At 37.7% G+C, this 21,838-nt stretch overlaps 1 protein-coding gene across 1 annotated transcript; it reads right to left on the bottom strand.

Moving 5' to 3' along the window:
• Positions 1 to 1,226: 1,226 nt before the first annotated feature.
• znf362a (zinc finger protein 362a) lies at positions 1,227 to 17,286 on the bottom strand. Its single transcript, XM_042496290.1, has 9 exons — positions 17,169 to 17,286; positions 13,186 to 13,249; positions 11,327 to 11,567; positions 9,620 to 9,745; positions 8,100 to 8,427; positions 6,471 to 6,695; positions 4,660 to 4,738; positions 4,351 to 4,509; positions 1,227 to 2,871 (listed from the first exon to the last, which is right to left on the bottom strand). The coding sequence occupies exons 2-9, from the start codon at positions 13,246 to 13,248 to the stop codon at positions 2,752 to 2,754; spliced, it is 1,341 nt and encodes a 446-aa protein (XP_042352224.1). The 5' UTR covers position 13,249; positions 17,169 to 17,286; the 3' UTR covers positions 1,227 to 2,751.
• Between the last annotated feature and the right edge of the window lie 4,552 nt (positions 17,287 to 21,838).

Below are 21,838 nucleotides of genomic sequence, written 5' to 3'. Positions count from 1 at the left end.
GCCTCACTGTCAGGGAGGCGGCCATGAGTGAACAACACTGGGACCATGTTGACAAAGGCCTACCTGGGGCCTGTTTCAGCATGCATGTTTGCAATTACCTGAAAGCTGAGGGCGAGCCTCTTATCTTATGAAGACTTGCCTCAGGTTTTGCTCAAAAAATGGCTTGTATATGTTGAGTTTTTAGCAGTTTCACCACTTCAACTAACTGAGGATTTCATTTCAATATCTGCCGCAGCGGCGGGCCCCAAGGATGGGTTATCTTGTGACTCTAGACAACCAATCATGAGTACAAGATCAGAACTCCTATTGTGCACCAGAATATGTTTTAGCTCACATGCTGTATATGGCTAACTGGAATTTGTTGATCTGGTTGTCACAATTGATGCAGTTGCTCTGTTACTGGAACTAAAACCTCTAGTTTTGCACAGATGCCAACTGAAACACCCTCGTCAGTCTCAGTTGTTGATAGTAAAGCAAGAAACAATGAGAATAGTGTTAAATCGACAGCTTTGTAGTGATTTAACACCTGTGGCACCATAGAAAAGCATCTGCTGAGGCATTTGATTCAAGCTTTGACTGTACGTGCAGCGAGAAAAACTATATAAAAAGCATTTCAACATTACTTGTAATTATAGTTATTTATTATAAAACAGGCTGACAGTTAATATAGTTTATTTACAGTATATATCATGCTTTGACATAAAAGGCAAATGTAAAGTGATAAAACAACACGAGTTGTAACAAAGTTAAGGCTTAAATGCATATAATGGAAACATTTTCATTCATAAAACAATGCCAAAATGAGTATTCAAAGAAGTGCGACGCTGTGGTTACACAAAACAACTGAAACAAAAAAGAGGAACCTCGTCATAAGTCACACATCCGTCTGTGAGGCAGCAGCAGAGTGATGGTGTAACATTTCAGCCTGGCCATGACATTTATTTATTTGCACGCCCAAATTGAACAGAAAGCACTGGGTGCATGATAGTATCACAACAATCATAAATATTACATTTGGTAAAATAAATGCATATAAGTTTTTTTAAGGGGATAAAAACACATTTTGATTCACTTCCTGTACTTACAGTACTTGAAAGCAGAAGCTCTGACATTCAATTAAAGTTTAAATTCAGTTTTTGTGACTTTTTCTGAAACACTTTTTTTTTTTACAGCTCTTTTATTTTAAAGCACTTTTCAAACTTAATTATCTTAAAAGATATACTATGCAGGATTTTTTTTTTTAAATATTAGTGTGGCAGTGTATTTTTCTGCAGAGACTCTGCCTTCTTCCTGTATTTTATAACTGTCTTTCTATTTTCTGTGTTCAGGACATTTATGGACATCCTAAAAAAGCCAACAAACAAACAAACAAAAAATAATAAAAAGTTAGTGGCCAGGTGCCAGACTATGAGCAGCAGACATCCACCCAGCCCTGAAAAAAAAACCTTATATCGTGAGGCAAAACCATTGAACATGATAAAACTATAGTGATGTCACCTATTGGTTTTTGGACTCCTGTTTTAAAGCCTTGAGTTTAGCATTTTGCCTGTCGCCATCTTGATTTTTTTTGGAGCCAGAAGTGACCACATCTGGACGAGAGGCTGGTGCTGTGGAGGAGCGAGGGGTGGATCTGACTGGGAACTTGAGGACACCGTCAACAGACAGCCTGTCACTCAGAGAGGCCCGCCCCTAACTATGCTTTACTTTAAGCCTTAATTTATAGTAAACAAAAAAGCTATTTTCCGTAACTTCCCGTACAGTCATAAAGAGAGAAATCAGCTACAGAGACCAAAACCATTTTTGTGCCTGGCTGTAAACATGTTTATTTCTGCTGTTTGGCATTTTAACATGGCGGTCTACTGGGATTGATTCGCTTTTAGAGCCAGCCTCATGTGGACATTTGAGGAACTGCAGTTTTTGGCACTTCTGTGTTGCCCTTGTGAGTCTGGGGTTGACTTTTACTTTTGCTGGCGAGCATGTTTACAAACAGTAACTGACAATCCACTATAGTATAACTTCAAACTCTTGGACTGCCTTGCAATTTTATAACATTATGTATACGTATAAAAGAAAATATATCCATCTGTCTAATTATGAGTCACACATCCTGCAAGGCAATGTTGAGAACAAGGCGAATATAACTGTGAAAAAAAAGTGAATTATACGTGCTTTATGGCCACATGATTGGTGAAACGTTGCAAACACTGACATAAAAAGTGGCACGATATACATGAATACACATTATATAAGCATTCACCTTTATGTTCGCTCAGCTAACGGAAGACTATTTCTGATGCAAATATATTCTTTTTTGCAAAGACTTAAGTAAAGAAAGTAATGGACCATATAAAATAAGACAATGTCATCTTGTTATTACACAAAAAGGTTAAAAAGTTTTTCCATGTACTGTAGCTGCCTGGAGCAATATTTATGTTTTGTTTTTGTTTTTGTTTTTTTTGTCTTTTTTAATTTTTTTTTTTTACTGTGAAGTCACATAGAAAAAGACATTTTTAAGGCCTGTCATTTCCAGGCCTGAAAGTGCTGAGAAGTCATCTTTGGATGTCCCCGATAATACTATCTGGTCAGCAAGAAAGGAAAGGAGGATATACTCGTTTAAAGAGCACCTCTTCACAAGACACGTGTACAATCTGGCACATTTTTGGAACCCATCTGTGGGTTCAAATTCCATTAGAGGAACACGGATATCACAGGAAACGTCTCTGACGGGAGGGGAGGAGGCGAGGAAGGAGCTCAGATGAGGGAGATCCGTATAGGGATGGTGGGAGACTCTGTCCTGTGCTGGGGGGAGTGATGAGACACCACATGTTCCACCATTGTGTGTTTAGACATGTGTTTCATGAGGTACGTCTCCTGTAAAAATACCCCAAACGAAAAAACAAACAAACGAACAAAAAAAAAAACACATTTAGAAATACTCACTACAGTTAACACAGGTGTTATTTTTTAAAGAATCAAATGCACAACAATTACAGGTACAAAAATTGTGGTTGAGGCACAAAATACATTACATTTAAATATACTAAATACAGTGTATATAATATGGAGTCATTATTATAGCATTATATTGTAGTCACTACCACAGATGTGATAAATTACTAAAACTGAAAGATAAAAAAGGATTATAAAATTAAATACAATTTAAAAAATGAGTACCAAAAAAAACCTTATAAATAAATAAAAAGTATAATGATAAAGTAAACTACATATAACATGGGGTCACTATTACAAAAGTGCAACAAATGTTAACAATTAACTGAAAAAAATCTAAAAAAAAAATAATAAATAACTTCAAAAATAAGTACCAAAAAATAAAAAATAAAATAAATAAAAATATAATAAAGTAAACTACACATAATATGGGGTCAATATTACAAGGCTGCAAAAAAAATAAAAAAATTACATAATTCCTTTTTTCAGTCCAAACATTATAAATAAAATAAAATAAAAAGTAAAACAATTAAGTAACCTATATAATAGGGGGTTACTATTACAAGATTGCAACAGATGAAAAAAAAATGAAACTGTGTGAAACAAGACTAGGTCAAAACTTAGTATTTGGCTGGATCATGTACAGTGGTTTTCACCCCTCCTTCAGGGACTTCTTTACTATCTATGAGGAAACTGAGGACATATTTTAGTGATGGCTACGCTGCCTTCAGCCACTATCAGAGCCCAGCTCCACTGAAACCAATAACTTGAGAATCGTCCTATCGCCGCTGATAAACAAACGTAGAATTTTATCATTGTGGCAGCACCTGGTTTGACACTGTGACAGAAAATATTAACTTCAGGTTCAATCAGTGTCAGTTTTTCTTGTTGTACTCATAATGGCGGCGCAAGCTGTTCTGACACGGCAACGTGTATTATTTGATAACGTCTGTCAATGAATGTAAAGCTTGTGTCTTACAGACATGGCTGTTCTGCAACTAAACTGATGAAGTGATTCTTTCTCTCCTTCATCCAAAAATGACATAATGACCACAGATGGCTCGTTGGCTGTCTAGCTTGCTATTTCCACCATGCTTTTTGAAAGAACAACGGTCAATTGGGAGAGAGCGACATCACGCCATCAGTCACAGTGACCAATGCTGCAACTTCATCACCTTGTCACTCACTCAGAGTTTTGCATTTATAGGGCTGGCCTTGCATGATGCCGTACACAGCCAAAAAGAGAAAAATAATAAATACTTTTTAAAAAGAGTATCGAAAAACAGAAATAAAGTAAAATACTAAAAAATAAAAAGTAAAATGATAACCTGCATATAATACGGACTTAGTATTATGAGACTGCAACAGATGTTAAAGTTCAACCCAGGGTTTCTAACTCACCGACGTGTACGCCCGGCCGCACATGCTGCAGCAGTAGGCCTTGGCGTTTTTGATGGCGTGTGCAGACAGGTGGATCTGCAGTGAGGCAGAGTCTGAATAGGCACGGTAACAGTTGGAACATTTGAAGGGCTTGTCTTTGTTGTGCTGCCTCTGGTGAGACTTCAGGAGGGGAAAACAAACGCATAGAAAAAAAAATACAAAAACTGAGTCACCTTCATACAGCATTGTGAAGGGTATGACCTCACAGATTAAGCAGTGGAGGATCAAGGCAGTAAAACAAGTAGTGGAGGGAGGGCAGGCAATATTTACCTGCAGATTAGATAGCTGAGTAAAAGCTTTGTCACATCCTGGATGGGCGCATTTGTATGGCCGGTCACCGGTGTGGATTCTAAGACGTGAAAATGATGGATTAGCCAGCGAAAAATGTTTTTAAACAGGTCAGACAGGCAAGAAACGAACAAATGCAATAACAATACCTTCTCAAGAGAAAAAAACACTTTCCTGCGTAAAAGTCTCAGAACCAAAACTACATTAATCTCTTCCTCAAATTCACATTTCCTGCATGTTGTTTGTTCACAATGTATCATGTGTAACACAATTTAAGGGGAAGTTTGTCTTTGTTTATTCAGAGGTGTGTATGCACATCAACAAAGGCTGGCCAGCACTGAGTAAACAATGAGGACAAGGGAGTCACTGTGGTAAAGAGGGCACCTTTACAGCTTCTCTACACTCTGCGTGCCCCTTCCCTCACCGTACTGGACACAATAAGCTCTACCAACAGTTCCTGCTGCTACAACAAGCTATTTTAATGGGTCAGTTCACCAAAATTACAAAAAAATATGTAGAAAGTTTCATTTTACCACTGCTAGTAGCAATGAGTAATATAGTCATTCCTGAGATTTGTGCCATTTTGTTTGTGGTGTTAGCAGCATTATCTACCTTTAAAAAAAAAACAACCAAATAACGCCACAAAAGTAATAAAACTTTTCAAGCCTTTCTCAAAGACGCAGTAAGTAATTCTGAGAAAAAGATAGATGATAGTTGAGTCTGGTAGAAATGAAATATGACATAATAAGTACATTTTCATTAGTGCATAATCACCTGGAAATTACAATTGTTGTGTTTTTGTTCATTTAAAATGAGATGTTTATATCGATAGAGGTAGCGGGTCTTTGTCTATAAAGTCTGCCATGTTCCTACAGTAGCCCAGAATGGACAAACCAAACACTGGCTCTAAATTGTTTTTTGCGGATAATTCAGCTCCCGGTAAAAACGTCCTGAATGTCTGTTACTTACATTATCAGAGGAGAAGGGTGAGCACACATTAGCAGGTGCTGGGGTAGCAGCTTGTCTGCGAGGTGCTGAACAGCATCAGAGAAATACTGATTTGTAATGTGAAACTGCTTTATTCAGTGTTTTTACCAGTTTTAATCAATTAAGTTGTTCAATTTAAAGACAGTCTTAATGTTTATTGCACAGGCGCTAAAGACAACATTGTTGGTTCGATTGCTCCATTTAACACTGATAAATGGAGCACTGGAAACAACAATACATGTGAACCTATAGAGACAAAGAAAATGTGGTCAGTGATTTCACTATTGTCTTTTAAAGAAACACAATCTTTAAAATGCAACATTTTACTAAGAATCGGATCAGAGGGGTAAATGTGAGATTGTCTTCTTCAGTATCAGCATTATTTATGGATAATTCACAGATCACAGTCAGCAGTTTTCATAAGGACTATTTCTTCAGTACCAGAGTTTCTAGGAAAACTATTTATAGTGAAGTCTGTTGAATATTACATTAAATGGATTTTAAAATGTTAAAAAAACAAAAATTAAAAACCTTTGGTAATTAGGGTGTAATGACCTTTGAATATGACAAACTACCTACTATCTACTTGTGCACTACAGTTAACATATTTTTTTACCCTTTACACCTGCTGGGCCCTGCAGGAAAGCTTTTTGAATGAAAAACAGAAAAATATTAAAAACTTAGCTCTAAAGAACCCCAAATGTGTTGCATTAATCACAGATTTTGGCTTATTTGGAAACAGCTCATTATAGTGGGCTGCTCCAATAAAAAAAACGACTGTCACAAACACTGTGATGAAATCAGACCTGGTGTGCTGCTGCAGATGGGAGAGCTGGCGAAAACATTTCTCACAGTAGGAGCACCGATAAGGTTTGACACCCAGGTGTATGCGCAGGTGCTGGGCCAGGTAGGATGCGTTTGCAAAGGACTTGGTGCAGTGAGGACACTTGTGAGCCTTTGCCTCTGTGTGTGTTTTGGAGTGGATCTGCATGTCTGACTTGGAGAAGAAGGTCAGCGGACAAATTTTACACCTGTATCAAGAAGACAGCGACACAGATAGAGGACACACATAAAGAGAGAGACAAGTGGATGCACAGAAAAACACATATAGAGCCTGTGTCATGATGCTGAATTACAGATTTGTCCTCGTCATTGAGCAAAACCACATGTGGTCCATTAACAACTTATGATTCTGACACTAAGCTTCCTCTTTGCATGTCTGTGTTCACCTCTATAATTTCATAATTATGTTTAAAGATGTTAAAAATCAGGTAAACTGTCTGTGGCTGTCAGTAGTAAAAAGTAACAAAGTACATTGAGTAAGTACTGTATTTGTTGAGGTCAGTAGCGGTTCTAGCACACTTGGTTCGCCTTAGCAAGCTTCCACTTGTCAGTTTTTTTCTGTGCAGTAAGCACAAAGAGTATTATCAGGGTCATTTTACCTTAGTGTTCATTTTGAACTGTCATCTTTGAGTTTACTTGGAAAGAGTATATTTTCACTTTTGGTGGTTTGGTCATAAATTTCATTTAAATTGATATTAAAACTGCCTTAATTTTTTTAATCTAACTTGTTTCTACCTGTAGAGACACCCTGGTACTTTTTCACAGTTTTCTTGCACTTCACTACTTGTAAAAGATTAAAGGATCATAGTACTTCTTCCCCCAAGAGAGCCTGTGTTTGTATAAATATCTGGTAAACCACATTTGAAGTTGAGTGACATGTGCACAGCAAGCACAAGAGATAAAGCCACGGACACACTGACTGCTCTCAGCCTTTATTTCCCCAGTTTGAGACTTCTAGGGGGCACAATAGGGCGCCTTAGGAAAATAAATATATTATTCCCACAGTATTTTATTTTTTTGTGTTTAATATTCTGTGCTTTCTTACCTCTGTCAATGAGGTTATGTTTTCAGTTTGGTTTGTGTGTTGGTTTGTTTGTCTGCTTGCAGGCGGGATTACAGAAAAACTACTACCACTTTTCCTAAAACTTAGTGGGAGGGTGAAGCATGGGCCAAAGAAGATCAATCGTGGAGTGGATTCAATCACGGGGAAGAACACAAATGTTTTTTCACTTACATTAACACTGCATGATGGTGCATTTGGCCTTGGCAGAGCTCTGTGCTCTTTGAGTGCCCTTCTAGTTTTGGTATGCCCTTTACATTTTCCACTGCTGTGGACTGAATTCTGTTCCCCTACTTTATTATTATTTTTAGGCTGATTTTATGTTTTGGTGAGCCGAGACAATTTTCAAATCAGGTGGACATAAAGTTAAATTCTATTTTATTTTATTCCCTATTTTAGATTTAGAAGTACAGAGGGAGATTTGAAACCTGATGTGCTTACTGGAGTTGATGATCAAAGAACTGCTGTGAGCCGTCAGGGGCACCGTACCTCAGTCATTAATGCATCTATCTATAAAACAAAAATTTCTCACCTGTAGGTTTTTCCTTCTTTGGTAGTGATGGTGACGCAGGACTGGTCGTTGCCTGAGGCTAGGATTGGGTAGGGCACCACCAAAAGAGACGATCCATTCTCTGCTTTGATCCTCTTACGCCCCCGTTCCTCCTTTGGAGGGGGGCCTAGGAGTCCCACAAGTCCTCCGTTGTTTTTCCCGGGCTCCATCCCGTGGCTGCCGGCTAACCCTGAGATGAGGTGAGGTGTGGGGGCTCCGCCCAGCCGGCTGTGGCTGCTGGAGGTGGGCGTGGTGGGGGTGATGATCTCTGAGGTGTTGAGGTTACCTGTTCTGGATGCCAGCGCCACACCTGATGGGTGAGGACGAAAATTAAATAAGTTACCATCAAATTGGAGAAACAGTTGTGCAAACAAAGACTAACTGTAACAACATGGACAAAAAGCTAATCGACGTATATAGATAATGAATACATGCTAAGATTGTTGGAAAACACTGGCTGACTGTTATGACTCCTCTTTGCAGCCATGTTTGCACACTTAAAGGGTATTTTTTAACATGCAACCTATTTTACCATATTTTTTTGTCTAAGTGACAAGTGGAGACAATTTTTGAAGTCAGTCCAGTTTTGAGGAGACCGCTGAAACCAGCAAGAGCGAAAAAAGGCTGCAATGTCACCACTGAGGGCATATTTTCACCTTCAATGTCAGTCCACTAGAAATGCTTGCTTTTGCCACTGACAGGCTCATATTATTATTCTGTCTGACTCATTATGGAAAGGATCCCTACAGTAATAATCTATTTAAGGTTAAGATCCTTTTTGTTTAGACAGAAACAGCCCTGAGATCACTGTGGCCAAACTCACCAGACTCCATTCAAATAAAGAGTAATTTTACTGTGTACAGAGCCACCATATTTTCACATCTAAAGAGGTGAATTATGGGTTAATTTCAAATAAACCAGAATTGGTGATTCTTGGAACAGTGGAAAAATGAACCCAAATGGCTTGTTTTGTGAGTTTTACTTTTGTTTCTGTCAACTTTGACTGAAGTGTGTTAAATGATGATAAAATGTTTATTTAAATGGAGTCTAGTGGGTTTGGCTAGCTTACTCATAAACAAAATGGTCTGTCTCTGTAGGGATCCTTTCCATAATCAGACACTAGAAATAATAATTTGGGTCTGTCAGTAGCAAAAACAAGCACTCTGAGGGCACTTTGATTGAAACTGATGCTGTAAACATGCCCTCAGTCTTTACATTGCAGCCCGTTTTGCTGCTGCCAGCTGCGGCGCTCTCGCTGGACCATCTTCACAAATTGTTGTTCCCATTAGCCACAAAACATGGGAAAACAGGGTGCATGTTAAAAAATACAGAACTTGCCCTTTAAAATGCAAGTGTTTACATTACTCATAGTCCTTGTTCTTTAGAGAAATCCTATTTTCCAACATTTCTGAAACTAATGATGAATGAATGCATGACCGTCATACCTGAGCACGACAACATTCTCTGTGTCTAAAACGATAGCGAGTACAAACTGTGGTTACCTGAGACGTGGTTTGTCCTGGAGGGATGGTCTATAAGTTGACGCAGATGCCAGTCTTCCCATAATCCTCTGGCTTTTATAGCTGCCTTATCGTCCAGATTCAAGTTTACATCGCCAAGAATGCGACCTGTTGCGAGAAAATTTGCATTTTATTATAATGTGATAGTTTTGTCTTTACTGTATAACTTTCTGTAGCAAACCTCTGAAACATATCGTGGGTACAAAATTATATTTATAAGTACTAAACTGTTAAGAGTGATGTGATTAAAATAATTTTACATACGTTTTTTGAATTGTTAAAGAGGGCACTGAGAGACAGATTAACCAAGTGTGATGAGGCTGGATCCACATATTTCTTGCATATCAGTAAATTTGGGCAAATAAACCCCTATGAAGCTTTGGGGCTTTATTTCTTCAAACACAGTGACATCTGTTGGTTTGAAAAATGTCTAGCAGCCGTTCAAGACAGGCTGACGCGCCTCTTTGGTATTAAAAGTTATATTTTCTTAGGTGTGGAAAGAAATTCAACAAGCCTGCGTGTTTTTAAATCTGTTGTACTTTTGATCAGAAGTACTGCATTAAATGTAGATGGTGTTGTGCTAAAAATTGTGTTACAGTATAATCGTTAATCAATGGATTTATCCAAAAACATCTATAACATTTCACTGATAAAACCTTAATGTACCCTACTGGTGTAGTTTACTGCCGGCTCACATGTTTTAACTGTGTAGTAGATTTTTATGTAATATTACTATGAATCGCAATGTGACGTTATTGGAAAACGATATTCTTTAAATGATCTTATTATATATAAAGCCTTTATGACTTGGTAAATGATGGAAATGTTATCATACTTGTGTACATAGTCAGATTTGTTATTCTCCTTAGCATGGAAACATAGTTTTGCTGCAGAACATTCAAAACTCTCAAACTAAATGAAGCGCTTCTCAAAGCACCAGTAAACTTTAAAACTTCGGACGTCATCTGTCACGTGGTATTCCTCATTTAATGCCGGCTCTGAAACAATGTACTGAAACAGTTCGCTTCACAGGAGTGAAACAAGCCTCAGAGCTTCAGAATCATTCGCAAATCTCTACATATCAGTAAAAAGCAGCGGTGGAATGTAACTAAGTACATGTACTCAATTGCTGCAGGCAACTTAAGTACAAATTCAAGGTACTTGTACATTACTTAAGTATTTCAGTTTTATGCTACATTAGACTTCTACTCTACTACATCTTGGAGGTAAATTTTGCACTTTTTACTCGATTACATTTGTCTGACAGTTTTAATTACTTTTCAGATTACAAGTTTTGATACCATACTTTCAAATTTGGTGATTCTAATTGAATTTTTCTGAGAAACTGAGGGACAAAGTTTTCTCTTCATGGACTGAAAAAAATATTTCTTAAGCTAAATGAACTCTTAAAAAACCCTCTAAGATCAGCTGGAGAATGCATCTTCACAAAGCTGAAAACAGGGTGGTTTTTCTGACACCATGAAAACTTTTTAGAGATACGCGGCTCTCAAAGGACAGTGACACAGCAGGCATATGGTGATCTTATAGAATATGATGCATTGCTGTAGATTAAACTACCCAATAGTATAAAATAGATAAAATTATCACAACCATCAAGATTTACAGCAGTAAAATGCACTATAAAACAGCAGTAATAACAATCCCAAAAGGGAGTCAGGTGAGGGGTACCTGTGACTGAGCTGGAGGCGGGGCGGGCGTGCAGGGCGATATCAGGCTGAGATGGGCTGTGGCTGTGGAGAACCTGCATCTGGTGAGCTTTGGACATCCCATGCTGGCTGCCATCCGCCTGGATGGGCGGAGCCAGTAAGGGCTGTTGGGAAGGGGCTGAGGCAGCGGGCAGATGTGGCGGTCTGATCTTCTCTGCCATCAGCTGCTCCTTGATTTTATTGATCAAGACTAGGTTATCCAGCTGACAGCCAGGAAACAACATTTGTGACAAGAGAACGACAATCAGTTCAGTCAGGGTCACTTTATGAGGCGATGGTTCCCTCTAGAGGCTGACATGTGACGTTGTACCCAAAATTTACAGAATGGAAACATCTCAACAGTTTATCATTGTAGTAAACCAGTGGTTCCCAAACCTCTTTGTCTTGTGAACTTTTAAAATTAGGAATTTGTACTTGTGACTCTCATGAAAGGTTGTGGACCGTTCCTTTTTCTGATTCCTCTAATTTCAGGGATTAAATGCTGGAATAGAGAATGAATGTAGGGAATCAATTTATTGTGTTCTTTAAATCATCTGGTGACCCCCAGATTAACTCAGGACCCCCTCAAGGGTCCTGAACCCCATGTTGAGAACCACTGTTTTAAAGGACTAGTTAACTTTTGGACTAAATACATTTATTCATGCTTTACTGACATTTCAACAAAAAGATTTTATGCCTGTACGCTAAAGCCAGCAGCCGGTTAGCTTCACTTAGCAAAAAGACTGAAAATGGGGAAACGGCTCGCCTGACTGTCCAGAGGTAAAAATCCACCCAGCTACCAGCACCTCTGAAGCTCACTAACTAAGTTCTCCTTTGTTCAATCCATGCAAAAACAGAAGCATAAAATTATGGCAGGGTATGGTGACTCGATATCTCTAAGGTATCTACTTAAATAACCCAGTACCAAATAGTATAGAAATTTCTCCAGTCAAACGATATCTGCATTTAATCTTATTTTAATCCAGATCTAGAAAAAAAGTGACTGTATGGTTTTGCTCGCAGCCAATTATTCCAAGTGCTAATCGATTTATGTGATGTGTGACTGGTGCAGTACGACTGTGGTGAATTCGAGTGCAGAGTATTTTACTGAGACAGGAGTTCAGCATGCCGAGATGCCACCAAAACATCAGAAAGTATGGTTATACTGCACTCCTTAGGTATCTGGTTGAATTTCACACAAATGAATGCTTCCATTCAAATGATGGTTATCAAAACATGAAGGAAAAAAAGGTATCTAATGAATTATGGGTATTTTTAGGGGGACTAGTACCATATCTTTTAAAATGATTTTAATATTTTTTCAAATAATAATATTAAATATACAAAGTAAAAGGGCTAATTGTCATCCGAAATTTCAATTTTGTACAATATAAGTGAACCAGACCTTTGGCTGCTGGCTGTAGCTTACTTATCGTATGCAAAATTTGCGAATCCCAGGATAGCGAAGGAATAACTCGCTTTACTCCCTATGATCTGCTAGTACTTGTTGCTTCTTTGGTTGGATTGATAAAATGAGTGGGACTGATGAGGGTTAGGTTAAGGAATGTAAAGGCAAGAAATCAGAGAAAGCAGTGTAACACAGACTAAGGCGAGCCATACCTTCACTATCCATAGAAGCGCAAGCACTCTCCCTATACAAACAGCAGAGTATTATCAATCTCCATATAACTCTCAGGAAAAATAATAATAAGCATATTTGCCAAAACACTATCCAATTATAATGCATTCCTTAAAATCATTTAAAACAGCAACAATTTTACTCAGAAAATGTACAGTGCAATGACTTTACTGCCCATGTGCATGAATACCAGCGTCACTCACCTGGCCGGGCATAGTGGGAGGTGGAGGCCAAAAATAAGGGTTGTTAAAGCGAGGTTCAGCCATCCTGAAATAAATACACAGGGGTCATAAACACAGCGAGGGCAGCTTCTGTGTCCATCAGTGAAACATGTATCAAGTGCATACTGTATTTGTTGTCAGACTGATAAGACAATACTTTCAGCTGCTTAGGACCAAACCAACGTTTACGTGTGACTCATCATCATTGCTTTAATAGGTGAGTGATTTTCTTTTTTGCTTGCTTTAACTTTCTATGTTCATCATTTTAATTTACATTAAAAAAGACAAAATTAGAATAAACTTTAAGTTATTTTGTTTTATTTTGTTTATCCCAAGTTGTGGCAGAAATTCATAAAAACAACCTTCTGTAAAATGATGTGAAGCTCTATTGTTAATGTTTGAAACAGTGGTTAAAAACTCCACCCAAACAGCAGCTGACTGTTTGACGTGATAATTTGAGATAACCTCTCCCAGTCTTGTGATAGCACACTTTCAAAGACTTTCTGTATTAGTTCTCCTACTTTCCAAAACAGCAAGAGGAGACTGTGTCTTTACATGGTGCTTCATCACAGATAGTGGAGAGGATGCTTCTGTTGTCAAAGGAGGACGTTTCAGTGAGTGATGCAGCCTTTTCTGAGGATTTCAAACCACAAGACTGCAAGAATGCGTGAAAGATCTCAGATGATTACCACAGCTAGTTAGGGAACTCTCCAAAAATCGGTTATCAGAGAGAACAGAAAACGTAAAAAGTGTTGGGGCTCAGATCTTAATCTGACACTGTCAGTCTCCTCTTCGACACGTGGGGCCCCAGCAGGTTAAGAGTCGGATAGGAAGCAGGAGAAACGTTGCACAGAGTACAGCGAGACCCGAGTGACGTAGCCAAAAGCTGAGAGGTCAGTAATCCAACTGAAAACAATTAATATGGAATAACTAAAATGAGGATGCTGCACAGAAACCATACTACTTTTTCAGTGGAATATAGTTGTTTTTTTTTGTTTTTTTTAAATGGAGAAATAGGAGCATGACATTTTCTCTTTTAAATTACAATATTTGGAGAATATTTTGACATGTGGCCAGACAGACAGACAGCCTCTTCAGAGTGAGCTACTTGCTGCTAAAGTTTTGATCTGAAGGCTTTTCTTTCCATAGCTTCTCTTCTCAACCTCATATGAAGTTTCTTTTTTTAAAACATTTTGCATTGCGTGTTTTGGCACACTTCACCATTCCTAAGTCTGTTTGGCTTAGCAGAGGCATAACACAGTCCATATCCGTGAGCCAAGAGAAACAAAAACGATACGTTCAGGGGTACAAGCGTACAGTAAACCCCACAAAATATTTCTCTAATGATGCCAGTGGGGATCAGTTTCACTTCCTGGAGGCTTTCTGCCTCGAGGGAGTGGGCTCAGGAGTTCGACAGCGGCAGGACATCTTTATGTCACTTTTTGAAATGACACGCTTTACAGAGAGAGTATTTGATGGCAGCTAGGTGCTGCATATAGCTAACAGCTCCTGTGTATTGCTGTACATTCACTATATGTTTGTGTATGCCACTCACACAGACCATTCAATCAAACTGTAGAGTCCAGTCTAGACTGCACTGCTTGTTGACTGACTTTTGTTGTGCCAGAATAGTGTTGGTTTTTTTTTTGCACATGTGCAGCTGAGTTTCTATACGGCTTTAATATTTACTTTATGCCTGCAAGTAATAGTGTTTGAAGTATTTCCAGCATGTAGAAGAAAGACTTGTACATTTACTGTTTCTGATGCAGGGAGCTCAATTTCTAGTTATGCTCAATATCTTGTAATAAATAAATAAATAAATAAATAAAATAATGTAATATATTAACACTGCTCCTTAGAGCTGCAAATAACAGTTAAATTTATTGTAAGTTAATATGAAAATTGATACTGGATTAATAGGTTATTCATTCTGCCAACAGAATGTCAGAAAATAGTGAAAATGGTCATTACAAGTACTGAGAATCTGAGATGATTGTGTTTAAATTTATTATTTTGTCTAAACAGCAATCTAAAACTCAACTATTTTAAGTTTCATGACAAAGCAAAGCATCAAATTTTCACATGTATACAGCTGGAAGAAAAGTATGTTTGGGATTTTTGCTTGAAATATGAATGACACTATTGATTCATTATCAGAACAGTTACATATTGATTTTCTATAGATCGTTTCTCGTTCATTTCATACATTTATTGAATTAGTAAAGTGTTGATCCCTTTTTACAAAAGTTTTCATCATTACCATGCAAGACGAATCGATTAAACAATTTGTTATCAACTATTATAGAATTGCCAACTAATCTGATAAGTGATTAATTGGTTTGAGGAAGTTTTTTAGGGAAAAGAAGTAAAAATTCTCTGATTCCAGTGTCTTAAATGTGAAAAACTTCTGGTTTCATACTCCACTATGTCAGTAAACTGAATCTTTTTCTGAATCTCTGACATTATATTGACTTAACAACCAGTTGTGCATCTGAGAAAATAACTGACAGATAAATATACAATGGAAATAATGGTTGGTTGAAGCCCTAATTACATGAAAGTAATAACATTTTCTAAGAAGTCACACTTTAAAAAGGGTTGAAATCTGTAAAAAAATGGTTAATAAATTAAAAGTAATGTTTTCTAGAGACACTTTTTGGGTTGTTGGGTCATAAAAAAATCTCCTGGACTAAAATCCATCTACTTAAGCATACAACTGCAGATCTGGCAGCTTAAAAAGCCCTCTCTTAATGACCTATTAACAATTATATGTGGGTATTTGGCAGCCTTTTATAAAGTGAAAAAGCCATTAGCATTCATTAATGGATTACCAACATGTTGTTTTCAGAGGCAACCCATCATGGATTATAACATATCTCTCAAATAATGTATTAATCAATAAAACCATTAGTTGCAACTTGTAAATCTTTATAAAGGTCATTAGTAAGTGATACAAATATAGCCTAATATAGGCCTAAGACTCACTCAGGCTACATGCTGTTAATTCTGTTATGACTGTTCTTAAATTTGTGGAGGAATCTATATCTATGCTCTCTTACACGTAGGTGCTATAATAGTCCAGATGGTCAGTAGTCAAGTACTACAATGACGTGCAACTATTTTTGAATCCCAATTTTTCAGCTTTAAAAACCCGCATCATTGTAATGAAACAGAAAAAGGATCATGGCTGTTAGATCACCTCTAGAGAGAAATACAAGTCCACCTCTGAAACTAAAGTTAGGGTTAACTTTTTGGCCTTTTTTGGGGGTACCTGCTGTGCTGAATTATTCCTCCGTTCAAAAGCAAAGCAAATAAACATAATCTGATGTTTAAATGTTAAAACCCGAGCAGTTTAAATGTAGAGCATCTCCTCACAGAGAGAAACGATCCTCCGCAGCGCCTCGCTCTGTCCGCCGCCTCTCCCACATTCTCAGACAGTTTATTAAAAAATTTCAGACAAAAGGAAAACAAAAATGGCAGCCCTGTCTTATTTTTATAAGCACTGGACGCCATATTCTGCAGATCCGAATATTATAAGGAGATAATTCTCCTGATGCAATTAAACGCTGTTGCGATGCGTCGGGATGTGGCGTATTTGCATTAAGCGTACGAATGATTGTTTACTTTGATTTGCAGGTTTGAATAGCCCGGCTCGAGGAAGAGAAAAAAAAGCCTGACACTTCCTACAACAATCATCATGCCTTCGCTGAATGCTCTGCAGCTGCTCAGCCATAAACACAAATGTCGATGTTAAATACTGGCGCCTGGTGAAAGCTTTTATTTTGCACGAGACATGAAAAGAAATCAGTCTTTATCACCTCTGCGCTGCAAATGCTCTTTTTTTAAAATACAACTTTTGCATGACTCAAACAGAAACGGTGACGAAGCGACGCAAGGAGAACTCGCGTGCGAGAGAAAAGATGAAAAACAGAGGCAGACAATTTGCATCGAGCGGAGCAACGTACCTGAACCAGCGAGGGGAGAAATATTTTATAAAGGATTGACTCTTCTTTCTGCCTGCTCTCAGTCGGACTTCAAACCTTCCGGGTCGCCTGCTGTTCACTTCTGGGTGCTGCAGGCGTCTAAACACTGAGCCCAAACTGCTTCTTTTTAACCCATTTTCTGGTTCCTAATTTAAACGCTGGCGATTTTCTTGCAGAATATTTAGTTGCGTTAGATTAAAAAAACGTGCGCGCGCGTGAGACGCGATTTCCTGTAAAGTGACAGTTGTGTTAAGAAATTATTAGAAGTGAAAGGCTGCCTTTCTTTTATCTGCATCATTACTAAGAAAAAGGCGGTTATGCTAGAGGTCTCCATTGTTGTAAATGCATAGTGAGAATATTTTGTATCTTTTGTATCTCTGTATAAACGCCGTCTGTCTGTCAGTCTGTCCCAGGTCACGACGGTCATGTACAGTAAATATGAGTAGTAATCCGCTCAGCAGCAGCAGCATGACAGGCTGTTAATATGCTCTGTGCTGAGCTCAGCAGGAGATGGCACTGCTGCCATAAGCTACACAGCCTCAGCCAGCGGTGAACATGTTGCCTCACGACTCAAGTATGAGGAGATACAAATGATGAGCCATCACTCTACACGTGGAAAAGAGACATTACTTAACAGACAAGGTGCTGCTATTCAGGCAGTCACTTAAACTTATTCATCTTGTATTCAAAACAATTGGATTAAACACTCAGTTATCCATGTTTAATGGTTATTGGGATGAAACAGTTTTAGAGAGTTGCTGATTAAACTTTGTGGTCATTTTTGGAGGCTGTAATTTGTGGTACTTTGGTTTTATTGTCCCAAAAGCATCCCAAAAAAGCATCCCCAAAAATGTGGTATGCTGTTCAAAACCAACATAAAAACAGACAGCAATGATTTAAATAATTAAGATTAAGTGTATATTTACAATAAAAATAATAATAAAGTGGATCTACTTTGACATCAAATATCTTGTCCCTGTGCTGTATTCAGTTTAAATAAAGTTAAAAACACAAAACAAAACACAGTCTCACAACTTCTTGGGAATTAGGATTGTATATTGTCCACTCCTACAGTGCTGTATCCAGATATTTTTCACTGGGTTGGCCCAAGTGGGGCACTGACTTATGGAGGGATGGCAGGAAGTATGAGCTCTGCTGCAAGCACACATATTGGCATAGCTTTAATTTAACATTTTTGTCTCTACTGCCCATACCTAGTTTAATTACTAACATTGCAGTGTCTCACAATTTCTGTTTATATTCTAGTTTAAAAGATAAATATACCACAGCACAGTGACCCCACACAAATGTGAAATAAAGCTTACATACTTATTTAAATAAATGGTTCCTCCAAAAGTTAATGGTACAATAGCAAATACAAAATACAAAGAAACATTAAAGTGCCAAAAAAAATGAGTAAACTATCCTGATCTTTTTTTTTTGTATCAGATTATTTTTAAAATAAGTCAGGCTAGACACTACTCTAGCATTTTATTGCCTCTCAGGTTTAAGACTGAATTGCACCACTCAGATTTCAGGGGTGGCCTGTGTCCCCCATTTGTATCAGTAAAGATGTTATAGACACTATATTAGAAACACCCCATTGTGCAGCTTTCATGCTCACCCCTGGGTGCTCCTGCATCTTTTTCAAGTTCAGTTTAAGCAAAAACAAACATTAAAAATTATGGCTAGATTGTTTTAGATTCACTGGCTGTGCCTCCTTAACAGCCAAGTGAGTGTAAACACTAACATTTTTTTTTCATCTTTTTTTGTATATCAATTACTCACTGTGTGTTACATTGTGTTCCTAAAGACAACTTGTTTTTCTGGCATGTCCTCATGGTAACAAAAAGGTCAACATTCTCGATGAAAGTCATAGGGGGTTTAACAACAGCAAAACTACATCAAAACATCAGTTTACAAACCCACACAACTCGTGCAGTACGATCCAAGCTTCATTTATCCTGTTGTATGCTCAGTACTTCCCAAACACATGCATTTTCACGAAAACATTATGATTTAAAGCACATCTGTACAAACAGATTCTTGCATGGCCGAGTAGAGTGTTTGATATCTTCGCAAGTCAAGCTTATATGCACATGCTCAGGCACTCTCAGGGCGTGCTGCTCAGAGGAAGAAGTGTTTTAAATCAAGCTGTAGTGAAAATGCAGGTGTTTGGGAAGTACTAAATGTTTGACTGAAAAAAATGAGAGTTGGAGTATACTGCATGTGTTATGTGAGAGTTTGTAAACGGAATATAGTTCTGCTGTTGTTAAACATGGTCCCCAATGACTTCAGCTAACAAAGGATGTTCACCTTTTTTGGATTTTCTGTTCACCATGGAGGCATGTGGAAGGTATTCTTCACAAATTCAAGTTAATAATTGATGTATAAAGTTTAATTTTGTGGGTGAAGAATTCCTGTATAGAACGTGATCATCGGCATAAAAACTGACCCTGTTATTGTCATGTTTAAGTTTCTGAGCAGGCAACATTTTCTCTTTGTTTAGCTCTGCACACATAGCTGCTTTCTTACCAACATCACGGTGTTTCCACATGTACATACAAAGTAATACACACACATTCAAACATTTTTTTACATATTCAAAGGAAATGCAAAATCCTGCATGACTCCATCTCATATCTTTGACATAAGTCAGACTGAGGATAGACAGGAGGATAGGCAGAAACTGAGTGCAGCACTAGGCAATATTAAATACAAGCAGTTTATATTCATACTGCTGATTTTTTTTTAAACATTTCCAAGGATTTCCTGCTCATAATAAAAGGTACACTGCATTTACAAAACTGACTTTACTGCTGTTTAGGCAATTAAAATGCTTGCGGGGTTCCTACAGCTTACGGCAAGTTAGATTTAAGACTTTTTAATGCTTTTCTGAATGAAATTTTAGAACAATTTTACCATTACCAAAACTGAAGAAAAAAACATAAACCAATATCACTTATTTAGGGTTAGGGACAATTTTGCACAAGTGTTTACTACCTAACCTAGAACATGACCTGAGGATAAAACAGAACAATATGTACGGCATTTGCTGGTGTGTTTTCTTGACAATTTTGTGTTTTTCGTCTGCATGTGGGATTTCACTGTTCCAATGCCCATTGTCCATTGTGCCAAGATGGACAACCTTTTTGCATAAAATACACTGAGCCTCACATGCATTGCACTGGTTAAGCCATTCTGCTAAGTAGCCTACTTTTGTTGAATGTGCACTCCCTTATGTCATCTAGGGTAAGGAAACAGCTAGCTAGCAGACAATGGATCATCTGCAGTGTCAGAAAAAAAGATGAATAAAATCCTGCTTCCCATATCTGAACAATTTTAAGACTTAAGACACTGATTCAAGATATTGATTTAGTACCAACTGAGGCCTTATTTTTAGGATGAATTCAATGCCTTTGAAGATCTTAAAAGGATCCGCTGGAAACCTGTGCGTCACATAATTTTTTCACTCTGTTTAAAGAAACAACCTTAGCTGCTGCAGCTTTCTCGTGAGATTAAACAAGATTAGAAAATATGGTTATTTAGACCGAAAAAAAAGAAAAACATATCTTGCAACCCCCCATCCCCATAAAAAGCAAAAAAAAAAAGGAGAGAAATCTTTGCTGTCTACAAGCTTTATCTGGCTCTGCTTTGCATAACTTCCTGTTTCCTGCTGTGCATGTATATCAGAGAAAAAAAAAGTCAATAAACCCTGATAAGAAAATGCGGTTGGAAAACCTTGTCTTGTACATACAGACATATCTGTAAGCCTCCTGTTTTTGAGAAGCAGTCTCATGACCAGGTCCATTTAGCTTTTTCTAAAGTTTTTGGATTGTATTACATGATCTTCCTCAGCAGATGAAGTTTTCCTGGCTGTCATGGGATTTTAGATGTTTATATTTCTTTTTTTTCAGAGCTTTTTTAAGACTTAAAAGATGAGTTTCAGAGTGTATTCTAGACACCATAAAAACGCAACCTCACCTCGAGGTTAGCGGTAGCTTGTGAGCTTGTTATCTGCAGTATCACACTTATCAGCAACCAACTTACAAATCTGCTTTCAAACAAGCATAGTTGAGAAAGTCCTTAAAGAGCTCAGAACAAAATGGACATTTAAACATTTAAACAACACCATCTGCTGAAAAAGATCATCTGATGCATCAAAAGCTCCAGCGTGAACGTTTTAGATTTTTTTAAAGTCTTAAAAGAGACAAAGAGACTTAAACGTTTTTGCATAAATTCAATCTGTGAAGAGCATCGTGTTTCAAACAAGTTTTTTGTCAAGCTCAGTTTGAGGTGCAACTAAATTAAGATGTCTTGTGACCGACCTGACATTTAGATGTAATCAGAGAACAGATAATGACGCAGCTTTCCAAGGAGAACAATACAGATACATAATGTGTTATGCACCTCTTCTCTGTTGGTTAAATAGGACCATCAAATCTGTCCAAACAGGAAGCGAAAGTGATCATCATCCTCTATGATTCAAGAATGATGGGGAACAGCATTTTAATGGGCTCTGAGGTTAAAATGAAGAATTTCAAACCGTGAATATTGTTATGTTGTTATGTGTTATGTGATCTACAGTCTATTCTTCCTTTATGAAACACTCTGAAACACTTGAAAAAACATACTGTAGTTTGAACAAGGAG

This window comes from Plectropomus leopardus, chromosome 2 (assembly GCF_008729295.1).
Source record: "Plectropomus leopardus isolate mb chromosome 2, YSFRI_Pleo_2.0, whole genome shotgun sequence".
Taxonomy (NCBI): domain Eukaryota; kingdom Metazoa; phylum Chordata; class Actinopteri; order Perciformes; family Serranidae; genus Plectropomus; species Plectropomus leopardus.
The sequence above is the reverse complement of the archived record's forward strand: the minus strand, read 5'-3'. Positions and strand labels throughout refer to the sequence as shown.